Source organism: Elephas maximus, chromosome 1, assembly GCF_024166365.1.
Source record: "Elephas maximus indicus isolate mEleMax1 chromosome 1, mEleMax1 primary haplotype, whole genome shotgun sequence".
NCBI lineage: Eukaryota > Metazoa > Chordata > Mammalia > Proboscidea > Elephantidae > Elephas > Elephas maximus.
In genome coordinates, this window is record NC_064819.1 from 67,259,969 (window position 1) to 67,276,370 (window position 16,402).

The 16,402-nt window shown below is 42.0% G+C and overlaps 1 protein-coding gene across 2 annotated transcripts in view; it reads left to right on the forward strand.

Moving 5' to 3' along the window:
* Positions 1-5,692, forward strand: part of CDKAL1 (CDK5 regulatory subunit associated protein 1 like 1) — a 794,624-nt gene extending 788,932 nt beyond the window's left edge. The window contains exon 16 of one of the 2 annotated variants that reach the window (XM_049876026.1): positions 4,147-5,689. In XM_049876026.1, the coding sequence (XP_049731983.1) occupies positions 4,147-4,338 (192 nt within the window). In that variant the 3' untranslated portion in view covers positions 4,339-5,689. Of the gene's footprint in view, positions 1-4,146 lie in introns of both variants that reach the window. The other variant, XM_049876110.1, reaches the window with a different exon arrangement.
* Positions 5,693-16,402: the final 10,710 nt, after the last annotated feature.

Below are 16,402 nucleotides of genomic sequence, written 5' to 3' on the forward strand. Positions count from 1 at the left end.
ACAACAACAGAGGTGCCTCAGAAGAAAAGCCTGGTGACGTGTTTCTGAAAGTCACAGATTTGGAAACCTCATAGAGCACAGTTCTACTCTGACACACATGAGGTTGCCGTGAGTCAGAATTGACTTGATGGCAACTGGTTTGGTTTTTATATTTTGAGCACAATTCTGTGGCAAATGGTTGGAGAGGGAAAAAGATTGTTAAAATGTCATCAAAAGTCAAGGATTTGTTTTCAGATACCTGTGCAGCAGCTTCGTGAAGTAGAATGTATTATAAACTCAACTGAAACCTCAATGCCTTAAGACTTAAAAGTCCTGCCCAGCGGAGCCTGGTCCTTGGCCTGGGGCCACTAACCAGTCAGTGGTAGCTTCTTGAATTGTAGCCACAGAACCTAGGACAAGCTTTCCTAACTGGGGGTGGAGACGGAGAAGGATTTTCCCTAAAGCTTGGGAGGTTAAGTTTCAGAGCCCCTTCCTTTGATGGTCCCCTTCAAGGCCCTGCACCTAATTTTGTATTCATAATTTTTTTTTTCTTATGGAGTTGTTGTTAGTTGCCATGGAGTCAGCTCCAACGCCTGGTGATCCCATGTACAACAGAACCAAATGTTGCCTGGTCCTGTGCCATGTTCACAACTATTGGCATGCTCAAGTTCATTGTGGTGGCCACAGTGTATTTTGAGTGCCTTCCAACCTGAGGGGTTTGTCCTCCAGCACTATATCAGACAATATTCTGTTGTGATCCATAGGGTTTTCATTGGCTAATTTTTGGAAGTAAATTCCAGGCCTTTCTTCCTAGTCTGTCTTAGTCTAGAAGCTCTACTGAAACCTGTCCACCACGCTTGACCCTGCTGGTGTTTGAAATATGATGGCGTAGCTTCCAGCATTATAGCAACATGGAAGTCACCACAGTATGACAAACTGACAGTTGGGTGGTGGTTCTTAAGGAAACCAAAAACACCAAACCCATTGCCATTGAGTCAATTCCAACTCATAATGACCCTATAGGACAGAGTAGAGCTGCCCCACAGGATTTCCAAGGGGCTGCTGATGGATTCAAACTGCCAGCCTTTTGGTTAGCAGTAGAAAGCTTAACCACTGTGCCACCAGGGCTCTTAAAGAGGGTCTCCTCAAATTGTATAAACTTCAGACCCCACAAAACATGAATCCGCTCTTGTGTAAGCGTGTTTGTGAACCTCCTGAAGGAATATGCAGCAGTTTGGATGTAGCTTTGTGCATCTGGGCACCTCCCCATATTTCTAGGGAAGAAGTCTATAGCTTTCATTACTTCTCAAAGCTATCTGTGACTCAAAAAGGTTAAGGAGCTCTGGCCTAGGAGAAATTGACCAGCCACTTAGCGTGGTCTTGTGAACTCAAACTTATGAAGTGATGGCTTAATTACTAGAGGCAGCAGCTTATGGCTCAAGTAGAATATTGCTCTCAATACATCTCGAAACACTTAGATCATCAAAGATGTAGGTAGGCGCCTTCTTGGTCAGCTAGAAATCTCATCTAGAATACATACCCTCGTATTCATTCATTCACTCTTTCATCCCTTGGCACTTACTGAGTACCTGCCATATACCTGCAGCTATGCTAGGCTCCAAGAGTTCAGAGATGAATTAGGCAGCATCTCTGCTCTTGAGGAACTCACATAGCTTCTGTGAAGTCCTTCTTTCAGCTGAAGAAGGACTCTGCATGCTTTTCTGGGTTGACAAATATGTGCCATCCTTGGGACCTTCGGGTTATTTTTAATCAATTAAAAGGGAAAGCTTGTCAACGTATTCCCAGCTCTAGAAACTCACCCAAAGACCAGTCTTACCAGAGAGCTGTCTCCTGGGGGCTGGGGCAGGTTTTGGTGCTCCACTGAGCTCCTGGCATTGCTGCCCCCTGCTTCGAAGAAGATGGCTCCCTTCTGTCCAGCTGTGTTCCTCTTTGTTAAGGACTCAGAGTGCAGGGAGAACAGCAGGGTGGTAGCCCAGAGACCTGAGGAGCACAGAACTAAATGATGGTTTGACTCACTGAGGTTGAGAGATTTATCCTTGTGGTTAACAGCTTTATTAATTTTGCAGTTAGTCTCCTACAGACAAAGCAAGAATTCTTCCACATCTATTACATGTAAATATTAGCCAGTGGAAATTGGCTTGTAGAAGTTATTTTCATTTTCCCATTTCTGTTCTTTTTACCTTTCATTACCCACTCATCTGAACACAAATCCTGTTGATTCTACATCACAAACCTTTTATTCCTTCCTTTCTACCTCTTCTGCCATCATCTTAACATAAGTCCTTATTAGCTCCCATCTCAATTATTGTCACAACTTTCCTCTGGATTCTCTAATACCCTCTCCCTCTGAATTCACACTACACATTCTTGTTACAGTTCCCTTCGTAAACACAGTTCCTGGGGTTTTACCATGCATGGTCAGATACGGTTTCCCACACAGAACCCAAAGGTGCCATCAGGACTCTGTCCTCAAGGAGATTGTTAAAGAGCTTGAACAGGAAGTATAAGCAATGTAAAATGGGAGGTCAGAGATACTTTGTGCTCCTATCCCAATCTACAAGAAGTAGATTTCTTGTCCTTCTACACACATGTGCTGTACTTACTCCTCCCCCATTGTTGCTTCCAGCCAGAATTTCTCACTTGGCTGTTCCCCATCCCTGCCTCCATCTTTCAGAATGTTACTCAGGTTTCAGCAGGGGATTGCCATGTTATATGAGGAGGCACAAATTCTAAAGCCAGTACCTAAAGTGAAAATCTTATAATGGAATAAAAATTTCACCTTGAAACACAAGAACCACCTTGAGAGCAGTCAGGTGTTCCTCTATAAGAAGAAGAATCTGAAGAAGCAGTGCAGTCATGTCTTCTAGCTCCTTGTGTTCTCTCCAAGTGGGCTTTCCCGACCTTCTCCTTGTCATGACACAGAAAGAAAATGATAGTATCGATATGGCACACCAAAATAATTGGAGGGAGGTGCCTGTAGGGAGTGGGCCCCTCTAGCCACCTAGACCCTTCCAGGCTCCCTTGAAGGCACCCCTTTTGCAGCCATGCACCAGATGGGAATCTCTGTCCTGGGGGATGCATTTGTTGAATAAAATGATGGGGAGAACGACCACCCTTGTTCCATGCATTTTTCTCAGGCATTCTTTTTCTGAGTACATATGTTTGTATTTCTAAAAGTAATATACATTTGAGATATGATTCCACTCTACACAAATTCTGTCCTCCAGGAATTCTGCCTTGATACTCCATAAGCACTGCTTGTTTGTGTCTCTCTTAGATAAAGTAGGTAGGTGGGTGGGCGGGTGGATGGACGGACAGACGGATGGACGGATGGATATGGATGGATGGATGTAGGTGGGTGGGTGGATGGACGGACAGACGGATGGACAGATGGATGGATATGGATGGATGGATATGGGTGGGTGGGTGGGTGGGTGGGTGGATGGATGGATGCCATCAAGTCAACTTTGACTTATGGTGACCTTATGTACAACAGAACAATGGACTGCATTCTTCTCACAATCGCCAGCATGTTGGAGCTCATCACTGCAGCTGTTGCACCACTCCGTCTCACTGAGGGTCTCTCTTGCCCTCGTTGGCCCTCTACCTCACCCAGCATGATCTTCCTCTAGCAATTGATCCCTCCTGATCACTTGTCCAAAACGAGGAGCCAGACAGTTTTCTGTTGTGACCCATAAGGTTTTCATTGGCTGATTTTTGGAAGTAGATCTATCTCTAGGACTTTCTACTTAGTTTAAATCTGGAAGCTCTGCCAAAACCTTTCCACCATGAGTGACCCTGCTGGTATTTGAAATACTGGTGGCATAGCTTCTGGCATCACAACAACATGCAAGCCACCACAGTAAAACAAAGCAGCAGATGGATGGTGGTTCTCTCTCTCAAATAGTACATGTATAATCCATCTAAAATCGTTGAAACTGGACTGACCTTTCAGGGAAAGAAACTCTGACTCATTCATACCTAACTGGGGGCCACCTGGCCCATGATAGATGTTTGGATATGCCTATGTTGAAGGAGTAGGTAATGGTAGCTCATTCTAGAAGCCTGTTACTTGGTTGATATCACAATAAGGCTCTTCTGCATCTTAAAATTAATTTTGTTCCCTCTGTCTTTCTGTCCTTATAGGAATTCATAAATAGGTGTGGGAATCACTTGAGTTCACTCTCCCACACCTCTGCTGCCATTCAGCGGGATTCGGTGAGTTCCAGAACGGTGCTGCTGATGCAGAGGCTACAGGAGGAATGCATACTGAAGATCTCTGTGGGCCTGGCTCTGTTGGCTCTTCTTTTTGCTTTCTTTGTGAAGGTCTATAATTAGAACACAACTGAATGAAGCACCTGTGAAGAATAACTTTCTAATTAAAATCTTCATTGAGCAGGAAAGCAACCACGTCAACTCTCAAAGGGCAATCATTTGTACTGGTCCCACTGCCTTCTCTTCAGCCACACTTTTTAATGAGGCTCACCCTGTCTCACATTGAATTGGACCCATTGGTTATTTGACCTAAAACCTAATAGCAGCTGCCATGGCATATCTTTTCAATTAAGCTCTTTTTAGTTTATTTTCAGCAAGAAAGTGCAAGTGGTTGCATTTTTTTTTTTTTTTTTAAGTCTCAGTCTTCAAGTCAGAACCTAATTTGTAAAGTGGCTGTGGTCATCTTTATTTGTGTGGGAAGAATTTTGCATCTTTAATAAACGTTTTTAAATGTCTTCTTTCTCTTTATGCTTTGGTGTCGGAGTCACAATGCAAAATGCCTGAGAAAGTTTTCACAGCAGATGTGTGTGTTCCTGAAAGTTTAAATAGAAACCTATTCTGGGAACTCGAATCCTGTTGGAATGTGCCGGAAGAGCCTGCCAATTAAAAGGATTCTTGGCAAGGTTTTGTGAGGTGTGAGGAATCACCCACTTGTTTAGTACCTGCCAACTTTCAGAAATCGAATTTGTCTAAAACAACCTATGCCCCTTCTCTGATGTTTTTGATCGATCAGGTCGAATGTTTTCCTTTCTACCTCACATCCTTGGCCTTTACTAAATGAAGTAATTTCTTTTGCAATAAAGGAAATTGGTGTAGTAAAGAAATCTTAGGTCTATCAGAATTTAAAAAACTATGTGGATTGTGTGTTGTTGTTAGCTGCCATTGAGTAGACCTCCGACTCATGGCAACCCCGTGCACAACTGAACAAAACACACTGCCCGTCCCGCACCATCCCTATGGTTGTGGGTCAGACCATTTTGATTCATAGGGTTTTCATGTCTGATTTTAGGAAGTAGATTGCCAGGCCTTTCGTCCTGGCCTGTCTTAGTCTGGAAGCTTGGCTGAAACCTGTTCAGCAACGTGCAAGCCTCTGCTGACAAATGGGTGGTGGCTGCACATGAGATGCACTGCTTGTATTGTACAGACACAGGGAAATCAAGGAGCCCTGGTGGTGCAGTGGTTAAGCCTTCAGCTGCTTACCAAAAGGTCAACAGTTCAAATCCACCAGCCACTCTTTGGAAACCCTATGAGGCAGTTCTACTCTGTCCCGTAGGGTCAATATGAGTTGGAATCAACTTGACGGCAATGAGTTTGGTTGTTTGTTTTTTTTATGGTTACCATAGGATTTTTTTCATCTTTAAACTGACACCCCTGTTCAGCACTTCCTTTTATCTTATCATGTTTCAACCTTTTATGTGTCCTTTCAAAAATCAAACCTTTTAAATTTTGAAAAAATTTAAAATTGAATTATATCATCAGTTGGTAAATGAAAAAAAAAAACTTTAGCATCAGTACACTTCTCCCAAACCTAGTATATGCTTCTAAGAAAAAGCCACATTTACAATGCAAAGCTGCCTGTGCCCTTCAAGAGTCCCACAGCCTCATGTCTACTTGGGAGCCTCCCCTTATCTCACAGCAAGATTAGGGAGAAGTGTTGGCAGAGTATAGGAGCCTACCAGCTACCTCCTTTCTTGAGCTACCTGCAAAGCCATTTCTTTCTTAATAAACAGAATGAGTTCCAGTGTGGTACTTATTTGATGACAACCTAGCAGAGGTGAAAATACTACTCAAAGCCTAGAGTCACACTATATAGGACATAAGGAGAATTTTATACCTACAACTCACTGGAGGCTTCTTTCCTGCTTCTATTTCCTCACCCTTCCTCTCGCCCCTCATCTGTTTCTTCCCTCTTCTCTGGCTGTATGCTTTCCTCTTCTCCACTCTGCTTCCTCTAAGACAATGTTACACCCAGGTGTTCAACAGCCCCCTCACCACTGTGGTACCAATTCTCAAGGAGTGTTTCGGCTGTACAGGATGCCCCCACACACCCCAGCGGTTAAACCCATAACCCATTGCCTTCGAATCCATCCCTGCAGGACAGAGTAGAACTGCCTCATAGGGTTTCCAAGGCTGTAAGTCCTTACAGATGCAGATTATCACATCTTTATCCTGTGGAGCAGCTAGTGAGTTCAGATTGCTGACCTTTTGGTTAGTAGCCAAGCACTTAACCACAGCGCCACCAAAGCTTCCTTACCCAAGCGTTCCAAACCCATTGCTGTTGAGTCAATTCTGACTTCACAGAAACCCTATAGGACAGAGTGGAACTGCCCCATATGGTTTCCAAGGAGTGGCTTGTGGATTCAAACTGCCTGCCTTTTGGTTAGCAGCCAAAAGCTTAACTACTACACCACCAGGGCTCCACTCAAGTTGTTGTTGTTGTTAGGTGCCATCAAGTTGATTCTGACTCATAGCAACCCTAAGCACAAAAGAATGAAACACTGCCTGGTCCTGGGCCATCCTCACCATCGTTGCTATGCTTGAGCCCATCGTTGCAGCCACTGTGTCAAGCCGTTTCTTACCCTCGTTAGGCTGTAACTCCACTCTGCTCTTTAGTCTGGAAAGTTAAAAAGCCACCACCCTGCATCGGGGACTGGATCGCACATGATATCAGTCACCATATTCCTACCAATTGGTGAGGGGCATAAAAGTGGCCATGGTCTGGAAATTCTTTTTCCCATGACCTCCTGCTTGGAGGGAGAGGAAAAGGATGTGGTAGGTGCCTACAACACAGTTCTCTGTAGACAGGACTCTGGATGGACTGAGACTGAGAGCCTTGGGAGCAAGTGTGATCATCAGTAGAGCTGTTATCTTTCCAGCGTATCCCCTTTCTGGCCCTGAACTTGCCCTGCACCTTGCAAGTTAGCCATAGCAGGTGACCTCTCTGGCCAGCGAAATCTCAGCGGAAGGGGCATGTCCCCTCTTTGGGCAGACATGTTCAAGGCCAGTGTACAGTTCCCCATGTGCTCTTCCCATTGCTGTAGTGATTGTGGACACACATGTCAAGATGAAGCCTCCCTCAGCCTTGGCCCCAAGTTAATGCCATGAGCTCAGTCCCCTGCCAGCATGTGTTAGACGTGTATTGGTAAGCAAGCAATGAGCTTCTGTTGTGTTAAGCCAATGAGATTTTGGGGTTGTTACCATAGCGTAAGAATCCCTGGGTGGTGCAAACGGTTAATGTGCTCAGCTGTTAAACAAAAGATTGAAGGTTCAAGTCCACCCAGATGCACCTCAGAAGAAAGGCCTGTTTCCTAAACATCAGCTATTAAAAACCCTGTGGAGCACAGCTCTACTCTGACACAAATGGGGTCTCCATGAGTCAGAATTGACACAATGGCAACTGGTTTTATTAGAGCATATCCTTATCCATCCTGATTCATGCAGGAAGTCAGCCATGCCAGGACAGTAGGCTAGCGGGTTGTTGTGCCTCATGTTTTATTTTTATTTTTTCTCTTAGTACCAGTTTCTTTTTTTTTTTTGTTTTTTTCAATGTGGATTCTGCTCTGCTAAGAAGGAAACCAACAAAGAGATCTTTTCAGTGTTTTGGCCAAATTTTTAAAGTAAACTATTACAGTAAAACATATATAGAAAAATGTATATAAATCATAGGGGCACAGCTTGATGAATTTTCAAAAAGGGAATACACAATGTAACCAGCACCAAGAGACCTCCCTACCCCCCATGCACCTTCCCAGCCATTAACTTCATCACCCCAAAGGCAACCACTGTCCTGATTTCTGACACTGAAGGTTGGTTCTGTGTGTTTATGAACTTGATCTAAATGGAATCGTCTAGTATGCACTATTTTGTCTGCTTTTTCCTGCTTGACATTGATTGTGACATGTATCATGTTGCTGTGTGCAGTGATAGTTCATTCACTTTCATTGCTGAATGGTATTCCATTGTCTGAATATACCACGTTGTATTTATCCATTTTATGTCTGAGTCGTTCCTAATTTTTCTGTATTATGAATAATGCTGCTGTAAACATTCATATACATGTGTTTTGGTACATAAATATAAGTGTTCATGTGACAAATACACATCGAGAAGTGGAGGTGCTGGGTCATGGGATCCGAATATGTTCAGCTTTAGTAGATGCTGCCAGTGATTTTCTGAAGTGGTTGTACCAATTTACATTCCCACCAGCAGTATAAGAAAGTTTTAGGTGCAGTACATTTGTTTAATTGAATTTTATTTTTCTCCCCACTAGTTTTTCCCTCTGTACTTTTGATATTCTTCAGCCAACCTTTTTCTGCTGCCTCCCTTCCATGGGTCAGTCCTTTTTTAATAATAATAAAAACCATTAACTTTTTTTTAATCCCCTAAATATGCCAGACGTTATGATAAGCACTTTACAAGTGATAATCAATCCTGAAAAAGCAACTTTGAGATAGATATTATTATTTCCACTTTACCAATACAAAATCTAAAACAAGATTAAATAATTTTCCCAAGGGGCACCAAAACCAACCAAACCAAACTCATTACCTTTGAACCGATCCCAATTCATCATGACCCCATGTGTTACAGAGTAGGACTTCTCTGTAGGGTTTTCTTGACTAATATTTACAGAAGCAGATTGCCAGGCCCTTCTTCCATGGCACCACTGGGTATGCTTGAACCGCCAACCTTTAGGTTAGTTGTTGAGTGCAAACTGTACCACCCGGGGATGTGGCCAATGGCCACAGAGTTACTAAATCCTAGAGGCAGGACTTGAACACATCCTGACTCCAAAGCCTATGCCTCTTATTACACTATATACTCTTCCTGCCCCCTTGTCCTGTCTTTGACCTAAAATTGACCTGTGCTGACAGGTGTGTATGTAGGGTTGACCATGTGGATGCCTGGGTTCTGGGGGAGCCCAGGCCTTCACTCCATGCCTCCTTCCTCCTCCAAGAGTGTGCGTGGTACCTGATATATTCTTCTATGAACATTCAAGTTTTGTTTTGTTTTGTTTTTTCACAATCTTCCCCTGCTTCAAGTGTGAGACAGTCGGTTTCGGAATGTAAAGAATCCTTTGGTAAAATCTTTGCTTTGTTGCTGGGAAAATGTGTGTCTAAACATCAGATTTCCATATGCCATTCAGTCAAAACATACGCTACTTCTATTGACTTCACTCCACGTTGAAAATTTCCGTGTATATTATAAGATGCCATGGAGAGAGGATTAGAGTTTTCAATTCAATTCAAGAGGTTTGTCATTATAAAACACAAAAAAAAATGAAGGGGAAAAAAGGACAGAGGAAAAGAAGGATAATGAAGGGGGAAAGATATCCTCAATGCTTGCCTGGCCCCCAAGACACCCCAGGGTGCTGTGCTGAATTCACGGAGTGCCAGGGGAGATTTCTAAATTTTGAGGAAAACAGCGTTATCTGACAGATAACCATGCAAACTACTAGCTTGGAATAGCTTCGTTTCAACGTTAGATCATGCAATGCTTTTTTTGATTATGCCATATCTAAGTTAAGACTGGATATTCGGCAGTTGCTATAACAAAAAGCTAGAATTGAGTGGAAATTACTGTGGAACAAGAAATGAAGGTGATGCTATGTAATCTTATTCCTAGCTTTGAGAAGTTCATCCAGTGCCAAATAGAGGCACACATTCTATTAATAAGCAATTGTGGTAATTTTAGAATGAAATAAAAATGTTTCTTTCAATTTATATGTTTTGTATTTTCAGTTACTCTAAGATAAATATTAGAACATGCATACTTATTAGGTCATTTGGACCTAACTGCTTAGTAAGCAGAACTATGAGTTATTTCTTTTGGCCTAGGGGTGCCATGTACCAAGAAAGTTTGAGAACCTCTGCTCTATCACACAAGCTAATTTAGAGGATCCACATTAAGCTTATATTTAACCAGGGGTCCTAAACAATTCTCAAAATATTTATTCCGTATTTTAAAGCTAGTTTATAAATAACATGCTCAATGTATTTATACTGGTTTTGCCATTGAGCTTGATTTTTATGGCGCTGAAACTGTTAAGGAGTTAAGGATCTGAATCAACTGGAATTCAGGGCTTAGTTACTGTTTCCAACACAAATTTGAGGCAGGTAATAGAAGGAAAGAACATGAGATTTTTTTAATCACCTTTTCAATCTCTTTTTTTTTTTTCAAAATTTTCTTGTACTTTAGATTAGATGAAGGTTTACAGAAGAAACTAGTTTTTCATTAAATAGTATATACATTGTTGTATGACATTGGTTATCGACCCCACGGCATGTCAACACTCTCCCTTCTCAACCTTGGATTCCCTATTACCAGCTTTCCTGTCACCTCCTGCCTCCTAGTCCCTGCCCCTGGGCTTGTATGCCCCTTTAGTCGCATTTTGTTCCACGGGCCTGTCCAATCTTTGGGTGAAGGGAGAACCTCAGGAGTGACCTCATTACTGAGCTGAAATGGTGTCCGGGGGCTATACTCTTAGGGTTTCTCTAGTCAGGCTAGCAAGTCTCGTCTTTTTTTGTGAGTTAGAATTTTGTTCTACACTTTTTTCCAGCTCTGTCCAGGACCCTGTATTGTGATCCTTGTCAGGGCAGTCAGTGGGGGTAGCCAGGCACCATCTAGTTGTGCTGGACTCAGTCTGGTGGAGGCTGTAGTAGACGTGGTTCATTAGTCCTTTGGACTAATCCTTCCCTTGTATCTTTAGTTTTCTTCATTCTCCCTTGCTCCCGAAGGGGTAAGACCTGTGGAGTATCCTAGATGGCTGCTCACAGGCTTTTAAGACCCCAGATGCTACTCACCAAAGTAGAATATAGAACATTTTTCTTATAAACTATGTTAAGGGGCATGAGATTTTTGACATCAGGAAAAGTTTGGTTTAAATTCCAGCTACACCATTTCTCTTATTTGTCCTCATCTGTAAAACAGGGACAAGATTTCCTTGCAGAGTGAAAGGTGCAATGAGATCACACATGTAAAATACCATGTTATTGACACACAGCAGAAGTTACTTTGCTACCCTTTCATGGTTACTTTTTCCACTTAGAGATGAAAACAAATTTTATAAAGAAAGTTAGGTATTTTAAATTCTGATATGAACACATGACCACCCAAAAGAATTATATTTGGAATAAAAAGATTTCTGCCGCAAGGGACTTGGAGTCTAATTCTGACAAATGCAGCAAAGGAAGAAAAAGTCAGAGAAAATAGATTGCAGCTGTATTTGAGGAGATCAAATTAATGAATGGTGTGGAGCACAGATTTGGGTGGGGGAGCTAAGATCAAGAAGATTTTCCATGGCCAAAGATGAAAAGAGAACACAGATTAATAGGCCTAAAAGTCATGCCCTCCCCAACCCTGCATTGGGGGTAAAGGAAATATAGGCACTATTATTCTTCGTTGAATTTCTGTCAATTATTTCATACCAGTACTGTTTAGTAGAGTTGTACAGCTAAAATACTGCAACTATAGAAGTTGAAACAAAGGATTTCATTTGCTCTCTTATTGTTTTCCTAGTTTATGTGGATCTGAATACACGTATGGGTGATGATGAATCAAGTGCTCAGAAAACAAAAAACACGAGGTTCCCCCCTGCCCACCATAAATAAACAAAACCATGGGTCAAGGTAAGGGAAAATCTGGAGTTCAGAAAACCTGACGAACTAGGAATTTTAACTCTTGGGTTTATCTAATGTGCTTTTAATATACCTAATTAATCATAATAACTATAGATGTTATCTCAGATTGTCTGATTCCAAGGCCTACGCTTTCAACTTCTACTTTTACCCACAATTTCCATAGAAAAGAATAAAACAGATGTCGGAATCAACTTGAAGGCAATGGGTTTGGTTTGGGGATTTTCTATATTTTCAAGTAGATATAAATCAGTTTTACTATATTGTTTACTTATTCTTTAGACTTGGGCCTCTTGACAAGGAGCTGCCATATTGTGTAACCCAACCTTTGTGAAACCAGAGCATACCATCCACATAGTGTTTACATAAGTAATGAGTCTAATTTTGAAACAAACCACAGCTTATAAATTGAATAATATCTCCTTCAAAGAGATAACTTTGGAATGGCACTAATGACACTCTCAATCCTGAAAGTAATTTCAGGGGCTGTCTTGTGATTCTTTGCACTTGAAGGAGGAACCTGCATGTGATATCTTTGTCTTTGCAGGGGGAGTTTGTTTGGAAGTTATTGTTGTTAGCTGCTGTGAATTTGTCCCAGACTCATGGAGATCCCATGTGTAATAGAACAAAATGCTGCCCAATCCTGTACCATTCCCATGATATATACCCGTATCTATACCCATTGCTGTCAAGTTAATTTCAACTTATAGCGACCCTATAGGACAGGGTAGAATTGCCCCATAGGGTTTACAAGGCTGTTATCTCTATGGAAGCAGACTGCCAAATCTTTCTCCCATGGAGCCGCTGGTGGGTTTGAAACCACGGACCTTTCAGTTAGCAGCCAGTTGCTTAACCACTGCACAACTAGGGCTCCTCCATGATCTATAACCAGCAGTAATTTAAAATATCTGGTGAGTAAAGCATAAGATGGAACTAGGTGTGTTGGGAGAGGTCCTGGGAAAATCCTCTTTTGTGGAGCTTGGCCCTCGTAAGAAATTGCCTCATAACCATAGTTTCTTCCCTTAAACACCAGCCTTCCCCTTGAACAGCATGAAAGAAGGCATTATAGTATAAAAGTGCACGGTGAATTTGAGAAAGTATAGCTACAGTAAGAGATATACAAGGGAAGTGGCTAGAAATTAAACTAAAAAAATAAGCTTAGGTCACATTGTAAAGGATGAAGGGTTTTGATGCCATACTAAGGAATCTAGACTTTAATTCTATAGGCAAGGGAGAGCCCACTGCAGGCTTCTAAACAGGGAGGGCTATGAAGAGACTCATGTTCTTAAAGACAACCAGTGACAGTGTGGAGGAAGGCTGGTTCTGTGGATGTTCCAGGTCAATGGGCTCCCTTACCTTACCCTTTACTGACACTGTGGAAACATACAGTTAGTAACCACTCTCAAGAACCATAAAGCAAGCCTTAGGAAAAGTCAAGTCTCTGCGACTGGTATTGAGTTTTTAGTCTGCTGCCAACCTTCCAAATTTGCCCGTTTCCAGGATTACTGTTAGCAAGCTTTAGCCTCGCCAGTTGGTGGTGTTTCTTGTTCTTATCATCACTGGTAGTGACACTAGCGTTGTTGCTGCTGATCCTTGGGTTTTGTTTGTTTTGCGATCAATGTGGTAATACATAACTGGAACTGGATGTGTGGATGCCATCATTTTTTTAATTAAGAAAGTGCCTCAGTAAGAGTCAAGCACCTGTCTTTGTAATTCAGCATCTTTGATCCATAATCTTGGCTTTGGCTCTTCCACACTGGATATCTTTTGGGGACCTAGCAACCCTCCAGCACCTGCTGCCTTCTCCAGTTATCTACTGCCGTTTAAATGATTATGTCCAGCTTTCTGGGTTTTATCTTCTGTATCTCAAATTCTGTTCCTACACCTGTTCAGCTAAAAATTCGTAGGCTCTCTTATTCTTCATAAATGGATGTGGGTGTTTAACAAAAAGCTGCCAGCGATAGCTATCTCAGAGGGCAGATGGTCCTGGATTTTTTTTGTTGGCTGGGATGGAGAGGTGGGATTTGTCATTGTGAAATTACTAAAACTTTATTTGGTATCATTTGAGGTGCAAAGGAAGGGCTTCTGCTACCATAAACACCAGCTCATGATCCAAAAAAAACCAAACCCATTGCTATCGAGTCAATTCCGACTCATAGCGACCCTATAGGACAGAGTAGAACTGCCCCATAGAGTTTCCAAGGAGCACATGGTGGATTCAAACTGCCAACCTTTTGGTTAGTAGCCATAGTGCTTAACCACTACACCACCAGGGTTTCCACTCATGGTCCACTACCCTCAACTCCAAACTTCACAGGAAAACTCTAAATTCCTGATCATTGGCCCATTGAAGTGTTAAAACTAGTCTTGTCTGGAAGCCTGGAAAATCTAGACCATAAGCTGGCCTCAACTTCATGTTTTGGAGATGAATGAGTCAACCTGATTACAGCACAGTCTCTCACCCAGGAAATAGTGGTGAATAGTAAATATCACACCCTCATTTCGTTCCGTATCTGAGAGTGAAGTCAAATGTCAAATCCACCAGGAGATGGAGGTTATAGATCCTGCTTAACATCTATAGGATGTAAAGGATCTTTTAAAAATGTTTTATGTGGAGAAGTATGTTCAGGATGGGTTCGTTTTGTGTCTTTTAACAGAATGATCTATTAACCCCAAAGATTGGCTGTGGTTGCTTCTTACGCTTCTCATCCCTAATTCTGCAATAGTTTTTCTTCTCATACATTCCTCCTAAATGTAAGATCTCTAACCTCATTCATACAGGTTAAAAGCTCAAGCCTCCAATTAAGGTTCCTCATCTGTTTTTCCCTCAGTGCAATACCCTCAAAGATTTTCGAAAGCACAAATTTTGAAAGTTACAAAGCAATCTTAAGAAAAGCAAAAGTTGGTTGGATATCAGTCTAAAAAATGTAATCTCAAACCGGATTACCTTGGGTGATCAGAATTATAGAAGCTACAAGAAAATTCAGTAGCTAAAGTTGTATTTCAGGTTGAAGAATATTTTTAATGCTTTCAGACATACAAATCAAAAGGAAAGTGGGGAGAAAAAAAGCGATTTAACACCAGCTTTTTTCCCTCACGCTATGTGGCAAAGTCAAGCTGTCTGAGGAGCTGTGGTAACTCCAATTAATATGAAAAGCAAAACCTGTGGCAACCCAACATTAAAGTTACACATGTAAAGCCCCAGAAAATCACCACCGGCTGACTTCTGGTAATCAATCCTAAACAGCCTCTGTTTCTCTGTATGTAATGTGTCAGTAAGTTTCAACTTTCTTACAGTAAAATTTGAAACTTGAGTTGAGACTTGAGTAGGTTGCACAGGAAGACTGTTCTTTTGAACACTTTATGAAAGTGAATCAGTGTGTCTCTCCGATTCACCTGGGACTTGGTCTTGCTTGAAAAGACATGAGTGGCAATAGCCTAGAATAAGAGGAAGGTCTCATGGAGACCGTGTAATGGGACCCTTTTTGTTTTTATAAATGGAGAAATGGAAGTTAGGAGGAGTTAAGTAGCTTATGTAAGGCCACCCCTGAAGTGTGTGGTATCACTGACCAAGGATCCAAGTGTTGTGTTTGTTGTTGAGATACTTTGGAGCAGAACTCTGGACATAACTGTGTCCAGAAACTTATAACTGAATCCATCTCCTGAGGATTCCCCTCTCAGCTGAGGGACCATGAACACGGGTGGCTCAGCATTTAGGAGACGCTCAAGGTAATAGTATGAGGGCACTTGGAGAATCAAAATTCCTCCTAGATGCAGGATGGCGAGTTTTGAAGGGGAAAGTCAACGTGGCAAATGCTTGGTGAGCGCTTGCTACATGTCAGGCACTGTGCTTGGTGTCTGGATAATAGAAGTGAACAAGGCAGACACTGCCCCTACCCTTTTGAAGCTTGAGGACAATTACAACTGAGCTATGAAAGGCAGGAAATACAGGGAATTATCAGAGTATACTGGGGGCATCTTGCCCAGACTGGGAAGTTCCAGAAGGTCTTTCTAAAGGAAGGGTGAGTGGAGTGAAGACCAAGGCGAGGAGTTTGATACACTGAAAGGGGCGATGTCAAGAGTAATGAGACACTTAATCAGAGAGCTGAAAGATGAGTGGGATTTAGCCAGACAGGGGAGTAGGGTAGAGACTTGAGGAGACTGGAGTAGATTTTGAGGGAGAGGGTGTTGGGATGGGATAATGTTTGAAAAAAAAAAGCCTCTCCAGTGGAAGGACCAGGAGGAGCAAAGGCTTGCAGTCAAGAAAAATGTGGTACATTCAAGAAACTGAAAGAAAGTCTCATAAAGGAATGAGATAGGAGGAGGCCAGACTTTATAAAGGATCTTATGAATCATGGTAAGGCAGTTTATTAAAAATTAGTGGGTATCATAGTTACCTAGTGCAGCTATAACAGGAATACCACAAGCTGGTGGATTTAAAGAACAGAAATTTATTTTCTCACCTTTCTGGAGGCTAAAAGTCCAAATCA